Below are 20,903 nucleotides of genomic sequence, written 5' to 3'. Positions count from 1 at the left end.
AATTTTGGCCGCTAGAGGTCGCTAGAAGCCTATTCAAAACAAAGGTGTAGCTTGATGACGCCAAGTTTTAGAGCGGAATCTTGGGACATGTGGTCTCCACCTAAACGGACGGTGCAAAAGAATAGGGATAGGACTCGGGAACAAATCATGTTCATAGATTAGGTTATTTAGTATGAAGCAGAGCAGGACCGAGTGTTGTGGAAGCTGAACGAGGCCGCTGGAGCGATTGCACAACACACGCCTCATGAGCAGCTGGACTTTTATTATGCCACAGTCGCCGGCGCTGCTTCCGCTTTTCCGGTCATGAGTATGAGGTAACGCAGCTCTGTTTATCATATTAGATACATTTGAGAGTGTTGAAAATATTATCACGTTACTCTGTGTGTTCGCTCGGCGGCTGCTGTGAGACACTGTTACACACTGCAGTAAGATAGATCGATTTTACAATATCATATTAAATGCTGGATGGCTTGTGTTGATAAATGGCATGCAATTAATTTTAAAACATATTGTATGATGGAGAAAATGCTGTATTACTGTTACTAAAAATAAAGCTGCATCTGATTATGCCATGTTAGCTACTTGACAAAATAGTGTTTTTCTCTGAGGCATGGTAAAGCATGGTACTCGCAAAACAATAAAGAAAATTAGATTTAAACAATAAGACTAAACGTGTTGAGCTATACAACAATGATTAGTTTTCTATAAATATATCAAAACAGTTGTTCCCTTGTCTATTAAAACATGTAATATATTAAAGCATCTTTGGTGTTTCCATGGTTTCTACAAAATAAAACCAACGCCATTGACAGAGTTGCCTCACACGTCCCAGAGCCTTGGTTAAAATTGCAATTTTCTCACGATTTACAAATAATTGGAAACATTTGGGATATTGTAAGTACTCAAGTGATCAAAATATATAACACTGGCCTAGTGGTTTTTGGATATTTTACTGCAAAAATATTACATATTGCACCTTTAATGGCTCACATAGTATGATATAGTGAGAATAAGGAGCTCCTATTCAAGAAAAAAAACTGAATCCCACCACTCCTATCACTCTAAACTTTCTTTGTAAAGAAAACCTGGGTTTGTCTAACATTATCCAACCATTCCCCATTTTAGAACAATTAAGGCTTTTCTTATATGTTTTTTTTTATTTATTTATTTATTTATTTTATAAATGCTGGCAAAACCTTAACAGTTACACATAATTTATGATGGTAAATGTTTAACTGATGAGTTGTTAATACAATATATAACCTAGGTCCTAGGGTATGATTTTACCCCAAAAATTCAACATATCTGACACAAAATATTAACTGCAAATTGACGTTTCGCTGCCTGGAGTCAACTTGTTTCTGTGAACTGCTGACAGCGATCTGAATGTCCTGAAAGAATCATCTTTGAATTCAAGAGGGGCATCTCTTTACCTTGATCCTCACTCAAAAGCAGCTTTCAGAAGGTCTCTAGTAATGGCCAAAGCCGTACGGAGGTAGTAGACTCATTGAAACCCCACACAAGTAGTGTATCTCTTCCTCTCTACAGCCTGACCCTCCTCCAGGGGGAAAAAGGCTCATTGCTATGCCAATCAGGTCTCACATCAACCACCAAGACTGTCTGTGTGAGGCACCAAGCTGCCCAAGAGGGAATCTGCTTCTTTTTTTTTTTTTTACCCCTCGTCTCCTCTCCATTTTAATGGTTACCCTCTCCTCAATCTGACCGAAGTATAAATCTTCATATTGTACCATGTACCAGGGAGAAAATTCCTGCACTATTCGGTCAGCAAACCTCGGAGACGCACTGAATGAGGAGATGAGAAAGAAACCCAGGGGAATCCCTGCTTTCGCTGGGAAAGGTCAAGACTGGCATTAGCAGCAGAGGTAGATGGGAAAAGAATATAAATGCCTCTGGGAAGGATCACTAGTACATTAGTTGGAGAGTAGCACTTTTCAAGCATGTTGACAACAAGAATATTTTATTTATGACACCCTAAACAAGTAACCATTAAAGTCCCTGATATACTCACAACAAAGTTGTTTCAAACTCCCGAGATTAACTCAAATCAAACTTAATTTTGGTCTGATTTTGTTCTAAATAACATCACACCAGTCCATATTCAATTTCGCTTTAAGTATATTGACACCTTAAAGGGTTAGTTCACCCAAAAATGAAATTGTAGTTCAGAAACCTCTCGGATTTCATCAAAAATATCTTAATTTGCGTTCTGAAGATGAGCGAAGGTCTTACGGTTTTGGAACGACATGAGGGTGAGTAATTAATGATAGAAATTTCATTTTTGGGTGAACCCTTTAAGCATAACGTTAACAATAAAACACGGGAATATGAAGAGATGATAAAGTTTATTCTACTGACATGAGCTTGGGTTCACGGCCTTCGCAGGTGTACTGCCAGCAGATGAGCCCGATTAGATCGTGGACCCGAGCGTTAGCCATCGTGACCACCGTCATGGGGTGAATCTTTTCTTGGGTCGACTGCATTGAGAGGTAGACGTCAATTTTTTTGGTTGCCGTTGTACCAACATGGCCCTGAAAAAGAAAGGTGAAGGAAGCATGACTGTAAGCAATCATGTGATTGAAAAGATACTGCAGATGTTAATGCAAAAAGTAGGTGAATAGATAAAAATAAATGTCAAATCATGGCTTTTTTTTGAGCCTTGGTTCTCACTCAGTAGGCACAGGTTTGAATCTGGTTTGGCTCATGTCCTGACTACATTAATGCTTCCTATCCTCAAAATTATTTTGTTTCTTGTCAGTTTGTCAGTACAAGTAGCAAATATGATTAAATTCAATTAAATAAATAATAATAAAATAAAAAGAATCAGAAATATTTACTATAAATTAATTAATTAATAAAGATATTGCTAATATCACTTACAACATTAAAATAAACTTACATTCATTTGTCTGGACTGTATTTAATATTTTACTGGAAGAGGGGAAGCCTTTTTAGTATTCCTGACAAATTCAAAGTACAGAAAACAGAGTGTTTGTAAAAACATGAATCTAAAGAGCCAAAGGGGAACAGGTGATAAAGACAGCTGTAAGTGATGCACAATGACAAACTACACCTAAAATCTCCAAGACTGTCAAAAAATTAAAACAGCAGTCTTTCTCTGTTCTGCGAAGGTGTTATAGCCTGGAGCTGATCCTAATGCAAGGAGACAGGAGAGAAACCTGCGTGACACCATGTGTTTCTGTTCTGTATTTCAGAAAGAGCATGCTTAGAGGGTGATGAAAAGACTCTTTAACCCATCCCAAAAAATTCTTTATTAAATTAACTCTGCTATTCACTTAAAGCCTCATTTCATATTTTTCAACAATGAGTGTTAATGGTGAGCTCTGAAAATTGAGAGTGGAAGTGGGAGTTAAGCATGTTCATTGTATTTAATCATGCAAGAGAGGAAGGGTTCAGCCCTCCGACATTCATCAAGAGTTATTAATGATGAGGATTATTATAGTTAATAATAATAATAAGTCTGCGTGAACCGGAAACTGCGACCGACTTCAGTATTGTTTCTGAGTGAAACAGAATAACGAATGAGACAAATAGAGGGCGTGGCTTGTTTTTTTCCCTTGTGGGAATTGATTGGATCTAGAAAAGTGGGCGTTTCATTCAGCATTTTGTTTAACTTGATGTATTAAAATGACTAAAACTGAAAAAAAAAAAAAAACTATTTAAAAAAAAAATGACAAAAACACAACAAAATCAATAAAACATTAACTAAAATAAAAATAATAAAAATGAAATATATTTTGTGTGTGTGTGTGTGTGTGTGGATATATATATATATATATATATATATATAAATTCAAAAATAAATATTATAATAGCATCTCAGTAATTCTAAAATGACACTAATAATGATGCATTATTCTGTCTAAGTAACCATTAGTGCTGTCAAATATCAATCGCAAAAATTAATTAATCACACATTTTTCTATAATTAATCATGATTAAATGTGATTAAAAATATTGGACTTTTTAATATTTTTTTATTGTTTTTTATATGTCTATTATAATAAATGTTATATTTACCTGTCTAACAGGTAGGAAATATACAGAAATTGAATAAAGTTATCAAACACTTTACAGTCTTCACTGCATAAATTATTAAATCCTTATTAAAGCTACAATTTTCTCTGTTACATTTGTTCTATGATTAACATTAATCACAGCAACTGGTTAATTAGGCTGCTGTCACTTTAAAGGCCGGAACAAACCAAGTCGACGGTCGGCCGTCGGGCAGTTTTTGTGCGTCGACTGACTAAGTTTTCTCAGTGTGTTCTGCACCGTCGGCTGAAGTTGGCTCGCTGGCTTTTTTCGGACGATTCGACATGTTGAATCGCCGTCGGAGAGAGAACTGTGATTGGCTGTTCAGTATAGCAAACAAGTCAGTTCATACATGCCCGTAGGCAGGGGGGGTTCGGGTGGTTCGAACGAACCCCCCCTCACTGCCAAAGGTCCAGAATTTAAGTCGTTTTTTTTTGTTTTTTTTTTATGTGATTATTGTCATCATTGTTTTAATCAATGCTTGTGACAAATATTCTGGGTTGCTGTTTCAAATTAATATGATACATTATTGTAGCTGGACGTGTGTGTGTGCCGCGCGTGCAAGCATCGCCTCTGAATGATGGGGAGGAGGGGTTATATATATATATTTATATTTATATTTACTTAAAAGGATTTCTCCACTCAATAGTCTACAATATAATAGCCATATAAACGTAGCGTAATTATAATAATAAAACATAGTGGGATATTCAGTTATATTGGCTGTGCAATATCGACTTTTGTGATTGGCCAATACCGGCAGACTGGAGCCAATGGTCTTATTCCTCTGAGAACTTCAAAGCAGACCGCTTGAGGTAAATTATCTGGAATGATTAGTATATTGATTTACGATGCCTATGTGAGAGTGTTATGTCTGTACATGGGCGTCGGAACCACTGTATGTGGGTGGGACAAGACCCACCCACTTTTAAAGACCAATGATATTGGACCCACTCACTTTTACCGTCTCTAATTCAGCATTTGTCTAATCCAGCTCAGGCGATGCTACTCCACAAACCACCAACAGAGCATAAAAAATACCAAAAATAAAAATATGGTGGGGGGGGCTTGCCCCCGAACCCCCCTAGCTGCTAGCATAAAACATTTTCTGACCTCGGTAAATATGAAACCCTGCGTACGGCCCTGCTTCTTTTTTATCTAACGAAATCAAAGTAATCGTGTATTTCTCCAGTTGTGCGCTCTTTGGGACTATACTTTGTATGCACTGTGTGATCAATGTGTGAAAATAAATGGGAGCAAAAACGCGATTGAATGTAAAGGTTTGTGTCTCGTTCTATTCAAAAAAATCAATAACTACCGATTGATCTTGGCATTTTATCTATCTATATTTATGTATATATGTATATATATGTATATATATGTATGTATATATGTATGTATGTATGTATGTATGTATGTATGTATATATATATATATATATATATATATATATATATATATATATATATATATATATATAATTGCATAAAAAAAAAAGGTACATGAGGAAGCAATTTGACAAAAATGCAGTAAATATTTTTTCAAAAAGCGTGCTCATTATATACCAGCAGACAAGCTAATTCAGCACAAATTAGTGCATAAAAGGTCACCAAAATTAAGTATTTGAACCTCATAACAAAAGGAGGAGAAAAATTGCAAAAAAGGTCCACTTTTTGAAAAAAAGAACCCCCCCTTTCAATAGGCTGGCTACGGACCTGTCATAAGAATATAAGCAAAAGTTATGAAAGCAAGCAAATAAGTCATGACGGCACAGACAGAAGGTTGTTCTAATTTTACGTCATCTTACCTGAGCACTCGAATGCACGACTATTTTCATAATAACATGAGCGGAGTGGAATAAAGAACATGATCAGCATGACTGATATTCAAAACGTTAAGCAAGCGCTGCTTTGTTTATGGTTTGTATACATGCAGTCTTAGTTTTGCTTTCCCTTTTTGAATGACAAATATAGACAAATATATCTGCTTAAATAGACAGTTATCTCCTTTATACACAGGCGCAGAACACGTTCAAGCACATATTTTTTCCCCGACGCAGCCGACATGAGGCGACAACACCGTCGGCTTTCATTGCCGCTAGTTTTTTGACATCGAGTTGGTGTGTTCCGGCCTTTAGACCTTTTAGAGGAAAAGTAGTACTTAGTCTAGACACAGAAGTGCTCACCTTGCCATCAAATTTGGAGTATTCGTTGAAGGGGTTGTTGAGCTGTTGGGGACACTGTTCTAGCCGCAGCGAGAGTGTGGATTTGCTGCCTGTGCTCCGGGGCCTGTCCTTAAAGTCCTTCTTTTCAAAAAGCGAGCTCAAGTCGTCTGCTACAAAAATCAACAGAGGAAAAACCATTCAGAGGACAAGTAACGAAGAAGAGAAAACAAATGTGAACTTTGTTCATTTGAGTACAGCTACCGCTACTGTACCTGATTGAGACGAGCTTCTCTCTTTCCACTGAATATTTTTGCACTTGATCTGGTTCTGTCGTTCTTTCCTCAGTCGCTCCAGTCTTTGAGCTTTAAATGAAAAGACTTTCATCTCATTAATAGTGTCAGCAGTGTGACCCCATTAGAGTTCAAAATGGTCAACTTCAGTTAAATGGAAAACAGACATGTATATTATAATTCTGTTACAACTGTGATTGACAAATTCAAGGGATGAATTCACCTGGAGAAAAAATACACAGCAGGTTATGACACCTTTCCAGCTATGATACATCTTTGATTAAAAATGCTGAAGACAGACTGACTATTTAAATATTTAAGCACTGGTTATCTAACAAATCAATGTCTAAATTGACCCACTATTACACTAGTTTTTTTCCTTGTCAATAAGCTGCCAAAAACGTGTTTCGAAGAAATATGACCCGGACATCCTTTTGTGAGATTCAATTCAAAAGAAATAAAAATAATATACAGTATACTGGATGGTGACCAAGACAATTAAAAAAAAAAAAAAAAAAAAAAAAAAAAACACATTAACATTGCTGCTAATTCTGTCTGGACATTGTTTTTTTTTTTTTTTATTTATTACAGCAAATACTACCATGATGTATACTAAAACATTTGTACTTTACAAATCTAATTGAAATTATTATTTTTCTCATTACATTAAGTGACATCATGAAAATGTCACAAAGGGGATAAAAATGAATGGCCTTAAAATGCATAACACAGTTTACAAACCACTATTATTTAAAGGTCTATTGTGAAATTAAGCTGTGTTATTCAGAAATACCATCTGAAGCAAACTTGGAAAAACACATCATGACAATCATTGTTAGTCAGACAATCACCGTCTGAACAAACACTCTCAACTTCAGTCTTTCATTCATGTCAGTTTATATTAGGACAAGAATATTCTGCATGTCTACAAAAAAATAAAAGACATTTTACATTTATTTCATGAGGTCTTCAGTCGATCTACATAATTTTTAATTTTACAAACATACAAATGCATGTTAAACAATATGCATATATAAGATTGTCTACAAGCTGCATATATGCATTTGTAACAGGTTATATTCAAAACAGTCCAATTTGTACACTTAAAACTAAAAGATTTGGTCAGAGAGCACTTGGCTGGTATTTTGAGAGCAAGTACAAATATGCAGCACTTGAACTTGAAGTATGTATTCAAATGTAATCCCCTTTAATTGCAGGGCAAAAGTTTCCCTTAAAGGGTTTTTGCTCTTTAACATCTCGTCAACAAAAAGTGTTTTGTTGATTCTGGAACTGCAACCGCTCGGTCTGGGACACATGAAGGCAACATATATATATTTATATATATATATATATATATATATATATAAAGTGACTACAAACCATGAACTATAAACTATGAACTATAAAAGATGTGAATGCAAACACTCAACTTTGCACATTGTTGCATTCTGAACTGTCATATTGCAATTTATAACGCAACATGAAAAATAACTGGTGATCGTTGCTTCAACAATAATGCAAGAAGACACATTAAGTTGAATTGGCAAAGAGTGTTTAGTTTCACAAAGCTGACCATCGTTATAAGTTTCTAGGCAATGCAAAATTATTAGCTATTTGTATTAGCCTAAATTTCAGCTGAAAAGCTGTGGCAGGTACGCTGAAAAACATTTGCTGTAGAGACGTTTCAATCAGCAACAGCTAGCAAATTTCACAAACAGCGTTTCTAGTATTTTCTTGTAAAACACGCTCCAATAATGTTTGCTTACAGCTTAAAAAAAAGATTTTTTACAGTGTAGTTATACTAAATCTCATGGGTCAGTAAGGTAATTCTGAACCAAAATGTCCACAGCTATCCAAAGAACTGAATCAAGTTGATTCGATCAGTGTTCATATAGAACAGATTTCAACTCTATTTAAAAAAAAAAATATATATATATATATATATATATATATATATATATATATATATATATATATATGGGCTGCACAACAATTAATCGCGATTAATCGTTTGCAAAATAAAAGTCTGTGTTACGTAATATATGTGTGTGCTGTGTATAATAATTATGTATATATAAATACATGCACATACATGTATATATTTAAGAAAAAAAATATATTTTTATATAAAATATTTATTTATATGTAATATTAAATATATATATAAATATGTATATTTATTTACACATGTATATATTTCTTAAATTTATACATGTATGTGCATGTATTTATATATACATAATTATTATTATACACAGAACACACACATATATTACGTAACACAGACTTTTATTTTGCAAACGATTAATCGTTGTGCAGCCCTAATATATATATATATATATATATAGATCACTTGAAGTCATGAAATAATATGAAAAGGTCTTCTATCAAATTAAAGAATATTCTTTTGAGATCACAAAATTAATTGCTGAAATTCAAACTGAAAATGATTCATAGATAAGATGCATCAGATTCATATTGATATTTTCAGCACTGTTTCCTGTCCTGAACACTTGCTTACCAGCAGGCTCAGGTCTCACGAAACTGTCTTGTCGTCCTGGGGACAAGTTGTTCAGATGGTTGATAATAGAGGAATATTTCAAAGATTCCCTCTCCAACAAAAGCATTGCAAAACCAGAGCTAAGCCACATCCATTTCATCAAAACTAGTGATTATAAATCCCTACCCCAGGATTAATTCACATTTCAACATTTGCCATGATGAGAGGTACTGACTGAAACTGAATGACTCCAGGAACAATCCTCAACATAACCAGGTATCAGTATTTCAATCCTTTTTACAAAGACTGAAAGCTGTTTGTGTTCAAACAAGCATAACATAATTAGAGCCTTGCATAATTACATCTAAATCTGCAGTTATAACTGCTATATGGATGCACGATATATCGGCCACCATAACGGTATCGGCCGATATATGTTCGTTTATAATGTTATCATTATCAGCACAATAAGAAAATTTGGCTGATATATTAAAGCGATAAATAATGTATTATTAGTTCAGCCGAGAAACTTCAGATGCGCACTGTCCGCCATAATGGTTTTGAATTGCTTCAAATATGATTGAAATCACTTCAATAAAAGCAAAATATAGTTAAGTGCAATGTACAGCGCAAGTCTATAATTGTGTGCTTGGGACATAGCTTTTAATGGTGAGACTTTTGTTTTTGTAATCAGAAAATCGGCTATTATCGGCTTTCAAATATAAAGAACTATCAGTTATCCGTATCGGCCAAATCCCTAATTGTTTCGAAGACAAAATATAATAGGCATAACTCACCTGTAATGTGAGAAAACAACCATTTTCTGTGTGAAAAGTTGTTGTTTTTGTGGAATCACTCAAAAAACATTTTAATATAAAACATTGTGTTTGCTGGTGTCTACTGAAAAACACAGATGAGACACACACCAGAGATATTCTCTGTAATACTCCAATATCAAAACACTAAAAATTGTGTTCATATTGATTATTTGGAATAAGATTAATACTGAAAAAAACAAAACAAGAAAGACCAGACTTAATGCGTAATTTGTTATCAGATAAGCTTACTGATTCCAAAAGACAAAAGATCCAATTTCACCAGAAACAATTTCAGCACTGGAAACAGGTTTGCAAAGGCAAGATCGTCTAAGAGTACAAATCAATTTCAGTCAGTTGCCATTCCCAGCCAACAAGCACAATCAGATTAACCCTTGATCACAGAAAAAGGAAACCATATCAGATAATAAAACAAATTGCCCCAAACAAACAATTCATTAAATCATAGCTACTAAGATCAAAATGCTTTGTGAAATTTCCTTTTTATTTATGTAAACATTTAGTGAGCCCCAGATTATTTTTCCAATATTCTCTGTGGATGGTACAGTAAAGCATATAATGTAGAGCGCTGCATTAACAGGAAAGCTTTAAGGGAAAGATGAAGCAGCAAAAGGCTATAGTGTTTAAGTCTAGCCTAATTCAAAACTGGCTTCAGCCTATTGATAATCAGTAAGCAGTAGGGATGGGAATAGTAAGGAAACTAATGATTCTGGCTCCAATTCAGATTCCACTTAAAGATTCTGGTTCCTCGAGGACTGCATTAACAATTCTTTCAGAATGAACACTATTTAGAAAACAATTCAATTGCAATCAATTGCATTTATGGCATGATGTCATAAGATTTCAGATATTCTACAAGAATAAAAACACACAGGACTTCCTTTGATGCCATATTTTGCTAAACGAATAAATGTTTTAGGTCAATGATCACTTTCTGGAGGCATTCCAGAACTGTTATTGGAAAAGGAGCCAGTTTTTGATTCCCAACCCTAATAAGCTGTGATTTCTGTCCATCTACAAGCCATGGAGCAGTTTAGATGATGAGCAAATAAATGCTAGTCTTGATGTAATGATAACACATCACACTTATTTAACTTAACACATTTGTTGTTTAACTTCTTTAACAGCAAGTTATGGCTGTATTTCCTGTTACGAGACCTAAATGGCTTCAAATGTTGCATTTATCAGCATCATCAACCTGACTGCTTAAAGCAGAGCAATACAGACAGATTTCATTTTTCATACATTTCAGAGAGAAAGAGAAGTACTGAATCACAGGCCGACACCGCAGAGCAAACTGAAGCAGAAGCGTGCAAGGTTTAGTTTAGGCGTGGCATCCCATTAGCAGTTTTTTTTATATTCAGCATGTTTGATATTATCGGTTATCAAACTCTTGTGGCCTTGGTAGTGACCAATGAGCTTCAAGACAATGACAAGCCATTGTCATGCTCATATGATCCCACTGCAAAATGCAAAGCCACATATTGAAAATACTGATAGAGCAAGTTAAGCATGAACACACTTAAAGGTGGGGTAAGTAGATTTTCAAAAATGCTGTTGGATATTGTATTTGGATATTTGAAATCAACCCAAAGAAACCCAACCCTCTCTTCACTGCTCCGCCTCCAAAACTCACACTCCCATCCTAACCACCCTGCTACGAGTCGGTCTCAAACCCCGGCCCGATCGCTGCTGGCAGGCAAGGCGAGTGCACTAACAATGACGCTAAACACCTCATTCTCTAGCGATCGTCATTGTGCAAGAGTTTACCTGCACAACTCTCACTATCTGGCCTCTGTTACAAACGCAATCCGAGAGCGGATGTCTGAAGCACAACAAAACGCCTCACGAAAAATAAAGCATAGTAGGGCTGTCAAAATGGCTGAATAGCTAAATTCGAAATTCTTTCTGAAATATTTGCAAAATTCGATTTATATTCGAATTCTAAAGGCGATACTTAATGTTAGAGGGAAAAGTACTTTATTGTCTGCTATGCCCACAAGAGAGCGCAAGCGAGCGCAATAAGCAATACACACCAAATCAAGCATCGCATCTTTTATTGAAATGAAATGACATTCACTTTTTTTTTTTTTTTCAAACAACTGTTTTTAAATAAAAGATGTCATTAATGTGCATGCAAGGTAATAAAAAGTGCATAAAAACTGTAAGTACATCACAACACTAATGTGAGAAAACACGCTTCAACAGACAGCGTAATGTTTGTACTACATGAACACAAAATAGCGACCTGCCATTCAGAAACAATCCGCTCACTACACATATTGCTCGTCAAATGTTTTTTTTTTTTTCTTGGACAATGTTTCCAGCTGATGAAAACACACACTCAGCTATGGGGGTGTGTTTCCCGAAAGCATCGTTAGTCAACTATGGCCGTATGTCCCACTGAACTCTCTTGGTAACGACGGAACTTGCGACCATAGTTCGCTTTGGGAAACGCACCCCTGACCGATGTGGCAGGTATGGTCAAATATGCCTTTGCCAGCTGCGCAATATGTGGAAACAAACATACCGCACGGTTTTTTGCCACCAACTGAGAGGGTTTTCGTCAGCGGGTAGCGTAGCTTCTCTTTCATACATATCCATCTGCTCCAAAGGCCTGATGCCTTCTTCAGCACTGCTTATGCCGTCGAACTGGTTGGCCATAGCAGACAGCGCAGTCTTTTTTTCTTGCGTCAACATCAGCGCGCTCACTTTTTGACTACTCCATTATATTTATCACATTAATGCACCCTGCACCGCGCTGTACTGGATAACATAAACAAGCCGCGTCAGTTACGTCATCATGGCTTGCGCTCCTCTTGACACTGCAAAAATTCGAATGCACGGGTTTTACATTTGAATGTGCCTTTTTTTTTTTAATTCGACAAATATTAGAAATTCGAAAAAAAATTTTGACAGCCCTAAAGCGCAGCTGATGAACGAGCGATAAGGAAGCACAAAAAATGAAGACATAGTACACAAGAGTGATACAAAGTATTCGTAGTTAGTTGCTAACAGCACAGCAGCTCCAGACAATCAAAACCCAGTGTTACTCATATGTGAAGCAGAATCAAAGCAGCATCCGTGTCTGTTTACAGGCCTTCCCGCTTAGCTCTCTCCAGCACTGGAGAGCTTTTCTAATATTAACACGGGTCCTAAAGTGCTTGCCCAGTCATAAACCATTCCAGTGATATTCTTTTCAGCTCTTTTGTATTGTGTCTCATCATCCCCCTTTCTGCAGTTTTTTTTTCTTTCAAATCTCCCTCTTGCTTGTTCTATCTCTTCGACCATCATACACCCCGTAATGCTGATTGGTTACACGTTTGTTGTCGGCATCGGCCCGACTAACTTCCAAACAGTGTTTTTCAAAATCTACTTACTCCACCTTTAAGCTGGTTTGAGCGACACTCCTTACCAAAATTGAGCGTGTGGAATACCACTTTTAGTTGTACGTAGTGTTTGCGTTTAATTAGATTAATCACCACATCATGTAATTTATTAGATTAAAAATTTTAATTGCTTGACAGCCCTAATTAATACATTATTATTATTTCTAAGACAGAAATATATTACTATTGTAATACAACTGCAGTGCTTCCCACACATAGACTTTACTTGGGCGGGCCGCCCAGGTATAATAACGGCCGCCCAAGTATATTGGAGACACATTTTTGCTTTTATTATTTTTATCCTCTTATACTTTTATATCCGACCAAGATAATGAAACCATCCGCGATCGATTAACTAGTCGTTTCGTACCTGCTCGTTATGTGTGCGTCAGAGCTGTTTACTACCGCGAACATTTCCACAGGTGCTGCATGTTGCAAAGTCACAAGGGGGCGCTGTTGCGCATTCTACAAGCTTGCGCAACAGCGCTTCAGACTGCTTCAAAGTGATTTTCAATCAATGAAAAGCGCAGATTTATGCAAAGCGATTGCTAATGAACTCAAGTTAATGAATTATTACAATGTCTACTTTATGGCCTTTATATAAAACGTTTTATACGGTTGTAAGAATCTGAAGGATCAGCCTGCAATAGGACAGACATTTTAAAATAAGAGTCACGGTGTATTTTGGGCTTGTTTATAATCAAAAGTCACACGATAAGTTTTTTCTTTTTCTTTAGGGCATTATTGGTATTTTGGTTACACAATAAATTGTATTTAATTTGATTTCCATTTAATTCATATTAAATTATTGTAGTCTCCCCCACAGGAAGAAAAGACTAAGAACATTATTTGACACAAATTATTCATTATATAAATTTTACTAGTAAAATCTGTGTCCCATTCACTGAGAGAGACACTATATGACAGCAAGGAGAACATAGGAAAAGGATAACCATTTAAATGCTGTAATTTTTGCATAATTTACAATGCATAATAATGCATAATATTAGTATGTAATTAAATGTAATAGTATGCTATGTAATTAAAATTAAATGAATAAAAATAATGTTAAAAATCACACATTTTCACATGTAGTAGACCATTTTTCACCTGGCTACCACCACAAGTATATTTCAAACCTGTGGGAAGCACTGAACTGGATTGTAAAATAAATTAATGTTTCATAATAAATTAAAATATTTTACTTGAGACTGTAATTGTTTTCCAAAATGTTTATTTTGGGAAAAAAACTGTAGGAAGCTTTTTAAGTGTCTGTGAGAACAGGTTTACAAACAGCTCTCATCACAAATCTAGTGAAACGCTGTAATTATCTGTCCACAAATGTCGCAAATGATGCAAAAAATGTGAAAAAGTGCAGCTGGCCAATGTACACTTTTCTTAAAACCAGGCGTGAGAAGGTTTTGTGCGATACGTCTTTACCTGTACCAACCACATCAATAAGCTGGATTCAGGGCCCCGAAAGCAGAAAAGTCAGAGTCAGACAGCTACTTGCCTGTGTTGGAGCGCCGTCGGATGCCAAAGTCCCAGCTGGAGGTGATGTCGACAGACTGAGAGAGATCACATGTCTGGCCGTCTCCTCCACCGCTGCCGTCGCCATACGAACCCCCGGACGAGCCTCCGCCAACAGACACCACAGACGAATGGCACTTCTCCAGATCCACATCGTGATCAATAAGGACCATCTCACACATCCCGGTGTCATCGCTGGTCACGTGGGACTGCCGGATGTGGGCCAGGATGATGGCGGGGTTGTCGAGAAAAGCCATTCTGAGCACCAGCCCCTCTCGCCCCTCTGTCGCTCTCCGGGTCTCTGTCCGGATGTGCCGACCCTCAGTCGGAGTTAGAGGCTGAAGATTCCTCAGCGATGCAGCGTCTTCTTTTCCTTCTTTTTGGGGTTATTTTCTCCTCTCCATGGTGGGACATGGATGCCTGCCTGCAGGGTAACACAGCCCAGATGTTTAAACATTAAGTCATAATACCTGCACGTATCATACAATCACTTAAGTAATATATTTAACCTATGAAGCATACTGTATCATGATGATAATGATACATTTTATTTATACTGCACTTTTCTAAAACCCAAAGCATCAGACCATACTTTCTCTGGATCAACATGCACATTCCCAAATTTCTATATATCCTAATTATTGTTAATATGTAATTCATTTTTCCAGGAGCTCATTGCTTCTACCTTCAATTAAACTGCTAACAGTGATTGTAAATTAATTGCCTAAATTATTACATTATTAGCTAACTGCATTCTTTAAATTGTAATGTTGACATGCGTTCTCTGTAAAGCTGCTTTGAAACGATATGTATCGTGAAAAGCGCTATACAAATAAATGTGAATTGAATTGAATTGAAATGTGAATTTCTAATGATGTCACCAAGTGGCAACATATAGATGCAAAACAAAATGGGTCCGAGTACTGAACCCTGTGGGACGCCCTGCTAAACTGATGTTGCCTCAGATGTGTTTTTCGCCAGACAAACATGCTGAAAACGATCAGTTAGATAGGATTTAACCATTCAAACACAACACCAGAGATGCCTAACAAAACATGCAACCTATCAAGGAGGATGATATGACAGTGTCCAAAGCAGCACTAATGTCTAGAAGAACTAAAATGCTGAAAGCACCGTTCTCAGCAAAAGCAAGAAGGTCATTTGTGACACGTCCAGTCTTTGTGTGTCCAAATCTGAATCCAGACTGGAACGGTTCCAATAAATTGTTTTTGGACAGATATTGCTGTAGCTGGCCAACAACAACTACTTTAAGGACCTTAGCCAGAAAAGGCAGATTCACAACAGGCCTATAGCTAGATAAATCTTAAGCATCACAATCAGATTTTTAAGAACTGGTGTGATAGCGGCCATCTTAAGTGTCAGATGAACCTGGCCAGTGGCTAAGAAATTGTTAATAATTGAAGTAATGGATGAGCAAATGTGTGGTAAACCCTTTTTTAGGACCTAAGTAGGCAAAGGGTCGAGAAAACATGTGGATGAACTCATAGACATGGCCAATTTCAAAACAATGTCTACACTGACAGTAGCAAAGTTAGAAAAAGAAGTGGAAAGTGAGTTTTTAGGATGAGACTCAATAGAGAGACAGAAGCAATGGAGCTATAGATACTATGGACTTTCTCACTGAAGTATTTGTTAAAATTGTTACACATCTCATCAGTAGGACAGATACCTTTATTTTGAGGTTTGACGTCTTAAATAACGTCCTAGGGTTAGCAGCACCTTTATTGATCATATGTGAATAGTATATCTCTCTGCTAGCTTGATCTATTTATATACATATTTAATACCTGCATTTCTAAGGCCTCTAAATAACCAAAATGATCCTGAAATCCCTGGTGTACACAATGTACATGCCTTCTGATGATAGTAAGAAGAAAACGGTCTTTAGTATAATTGCAAAAACATCCCACGTCAGCTGTGAAATCTTTACTGATTGTCATAAAGTAAATGTAAGAATAACTTTTGTTTTGTTAGTAATATTTAAAGATGAACACTTATGGATTGAAGCAACTTTTAGGTTTACTTGATTAACCATACATCATGTCTAAGCATCAAATATGATACAACAGGCTTTCGGGTAACATTACATTATATGTTTTGACCCCTACAATAAAAACTACAGCTTTGGTCATTAAACCAAGCATTTAAATAGCATCTTACTAAGATGATATATATTATTAAGAGATATAAAGTGAAAACTGATATTTATATGCATTTTACATAAGTAGTCTGCTATAATAATATGGTTTACATTACAAGTTATCAGAACTTCATCCTACTTTTGGCCATATAAATAACAACATCAGCAGCACAAAATTGCATGTTAAATAAGATAAAAAGTTCAATAAAGTGTAAAATCCATTCAACTACTTCATATACACTGGTATAAACCAGTCTTCCAGGCTCTAGTCTTGTTCTCATGAGCATGTTTATGATATAAACACAAAGTAAAGTATATACATACAGTTGGTTAGTTACAAACTAGACACTAGCTGTCATGACCGCTCCTGTCACCAGAAACCCAAACAACAAACTTCTTAACTAGACTAAGACATGGGCAGGGACAACCGTACCAAATAATTACACTACATGTTAAGATGTTTATAAAATTATAATGAGAAATTGTGGTGCTAAAATGCTAATTAGCCAGCAAGCTAGCAATTTCTTATTTTAAACCGCATTAATTGTGTTCGTTAAAAAGGGGAACTGATCACAATTGCACTCACGTTGCTGTCTGATAAGAATAACATTATATTTGAATAACACTGTTGATAAAACACCCGTAAGTAACAGTCACTGAACGCGCTAGTCGGGCCCTGCTAACGCTCGTGCTAATCTGCTCGATGAGCCTCAAACATCACCCCATCATTACCTTCATTCATGCCTGTAACAGCGGCTGAAAACACCACAGACGCGCCACACCGTCTGAGCGAGGGAGACACTGTACTGTCTCATTTCATACTTGTGGAGATATCGTCCCAAAAACAGAATAAATGTCTCTGTTGTTTACTCTGTTGTTCCTGTGTTGGTGGTCCTGTAAGCTACTTCCTGCGGGTTTACCCCTCATACCGGAAGTACACCGCTCTGGAAAACACCCTCGAGAACCCAAGATGGACAAGGCAAGCGGCCAATCAAGGCTAAGAGAAAGTAGATAGACAGAGTTTATTTTGGTTTATTACATTTAGATAGATAGATAGATAGATAGATAGATAGATAGATAGATAGATAGATAGATAGATAGATAGATAGATAGATAGATAGATAGATAGATAGATAGATAGATAGATAGATAGATAGATAAACAATAATTATGATATATAGAAATACATTATGATATATATATATATATATATATATATATATATATATATACGCACAATATACAAAAATGACAGAAAGACAGATAGATAGATAGATAGATAGATAGAAAGAAAGAAAGAAAGAAAGAAAGAAAGAAAGAAAGAAAGAAAGAAAGAAATTAACAATAATTATGATATATAGCAATACATTATTATATATATATATATATATATATATACATATATATGCACAATATACAAAAATGACAGAAAGACAGATAGATAGATAGATAGATAGATAGATAGATAGATAGATAGATAGATAGATAGAAAGAAAGAAAGAAATAATGAATTACAAATTAACAATAATTATGAATTATGATATATAGAAATACATTATGATTATTAGAAACACCTGTTCAATTTCTATATATGCACAATATATGCACAATATACAGAAATGACAGAAAGACAGATAGATAGATAGATAGATAGATAGATAGATAGATAGATAGATAGATAGATAGATAGATAGATAGATAGATAGATAGATAGATAGATAGATAGATAGATAGATAGATAGATAGATAGATTACAAATTAACAATAATTATGATATATAGAAATACATTATGATTATTAGGAACACCTGTTCAATTTCTATTTCACAATCTGCTCAGTTACTGGGATTTTCACGCACAACCATTTCTAGGGTTTACAAAGAATGGTGTGAAAAGGGAAAAACATCCAGTATGCGGCAGTCCTGTGGGCGAAACTGCCTTGTTGATGCTAGAGGTCAGAGGAGAATGGGCCGACTGATTCAAGCTGATAGAAGAGCAACTTACAACCGAGGTATGCAGCAAAGCATTTGTGAAGCCACAACACGCACAACCTTGAGGCGGATGGGCTACAACAGCAGAAGACCCCACCGGGTACCACTCATCTCCACTACAAATAGGAAAAAGAGGCTACAATTTGCACGAGCTCACCAAAATGGGACAGTTGAAGACTGGAAAAATGTTGCCTGGTCTGATGAGTCTTGATTTCTGTTGAGACATTCAGATGGAAGAGTCAGAATTTGGCGTAAACAGAATGAGAACATGGATCCATCATGCCTTGTTACCACTGTGCAGGCTGGTGGTGGTGGTGTAATGGTGTGGGGGATGTTTTCTTGGCACACTTTAGGCCCCTTAGTGCCAATTGGGCATCGTTTAAATGCCACGGCCTACCTGAGCATTGTTTCTGAACATGTCCATCCCTTTATGACCACCATGTACCCATCCTCTGATGGCTACTTCCAGCAGGATAATGCACCGTCACAAAGCTCGAATCATTTCAAATTGGTTTCTTGAACATGACAATGAGTTCACTGTACTAAAATGGCCCCCACAGTCACCAGATCTCAACCCAATAGAGCATCTTTGGGATGTGGTGGAACGGGAGCTTCGTGCCCTGGATGTGCATCCCACAAATCTCCATCAACTGCAAGATGCTATCCTATCAATATGGGCCAACATTTCTAAAGAATGCTTTCAGCACCTTGTTGAATCAACGCCACGTAGAATTAAGGCAGTTCTGAAGGCGAAAGGGGGTCAAACACAGTATTAGTATGGTGTTCCTAATAATCCTTTAGGTGAGTGTGTGTGTGTGTGTATGTATATATATGCACATGTACATATACACATATACAAAAATGACAGATAGATAGATAGATAGATAGATAGATAGATAGATAGATAGATATTATTCACATAATAAGTGATTGATACAATGTGGTTTTGCAAGGAATAGTGTTAATAGTAGGCTACATCTTGAGAATATGTCATATTGCTTCATCAGAAGACTTCATAACAAACAGCATTATCAATTTACAGTCATTTCACAGAGATTGAGAAATATGTCATTTAAAGGACAACAACATTTAGGTTTGATTAAAGTAAAGAAAACAACAGACGATGAAAATGTTTTGCAAACCTAAATGTTGTTGTCCTTTAAATGACATATTTCTCAATCTCTGTGCATTTACCCTAAACTGATAATGCTGTTTGTTATGAAGTCTTCTGATGAAACAAAATGACATATTCTCAATATGCAAGATGTACAATAGACACTATATTCCTTGTAAAATCATATTGTACTGGTCTGCAGTGCACTTATGTAAATATTGAAAAAATACAGACTTCTATAGCATCAGATCATAAAATAGTAAGTAAATATTTTTTGCTTTAGTGAAAAAGAAAATATTTACTTAAAGAACTTTCCCATCATTACAGACACTCAATTACCCATAATTTTTTCTTCTTTAGTAACTTTTTCACAGTAAAAAGTGAAAATATGTAGGGAGCTACCTGCTCAGATCAAATGACTTGCTGCTGTTGTAATCAGCTTGATTCAATAATATTAAATTATATTTTTGACTTAAAATCAGACCTCATTGTTATGAAGCATGCTTTTAAATTACATGCTTTTAACTTACATGATGCTTCACATTTTTATTTATTTTTGTTTAGTATATTTATATTTATTTAGTATAGTATTTGTATTTGATTGTTATACTAATTTATTTCAGAGTTTTTTATAACAGTATTGTGTTTTTTTACAATGATGATGATGAGGAGGAGGAGTAAATCAAATAGTTTGCATCATGGACACACATATTGTTTATTAAAATTAAAGTGTGCAGTAATTACTAATTACTATAGTAATTTATTTATTTTTTACAATTTTTAATTAATTTATCTGCTTTTTATCTTGTCTGTTTACAATCACATTGTGTAAATTTATATTACAAATTTATATAT

The 20,903-nt window shown here is 35.7% G+C and overlaps 1 protein-coding gene across 1 annotated transcript in view; it reads right to left on the bottom strand.

Annotated features, from left to right (window-relative positions):
* mapkap1 (MAPK associated protein 1) overlaps positions 1-17,879 on the bottom strand; it is a 48,734-nt gene extending 30,855 nt beyond the window's left edge. Inside the window, exons 1-5 of the mRNA XM_048188036.1 lie at positions 17,677-17,879; positions 14,767-15,207; positions 6,511-6,600; positions 6,260-6,408; positions 2,377-2,549 (exon numbers count right to left, since the gene is read on the bottom strand). Of these exons, the coding sequence (XP_048043993.1) occupies positions 2,377-2,549; positions 6,260-6,408; positions 6,511-6,600; positions 14,767-15,040 (686 nt within the window). The 5' untranslated portion in view covers positions 15,041-15,207; positions 17,677-17,879. The remainder of the gene's footprint in view (positions 1-2,376; positions 2,550-6,259; positions 6,409-6,510; positions 6,601-14,766; positions 15,208-17,676) is intronic.
* Between the last annotated feature and the right edge of the window lie 3,024 nt (positions 17,880-20,903).

This window comes from Megalobrama amblycephala, linkage group LG4 (genome assembly GCF_018812025.1).
Source record: "Megalobrama amblycephala isolate DHTTF-2021 linkage group LG4, ASM1881202v1, whole genome shotgun sequence".
Classification (NCBI taxonomy): domain Eukaryota; kingdom Metazoa; phylum Chordata; class Actinopteri; order Cypriniformes; family Xenocyprididae; genus Megalobrama; species Megalobrama amblycephala.
The sequence above is the reverse complement of the archived record's forward strand: the minus strand, read 5'-3'. Positions and strand labels throughout refer to the sequence as shown.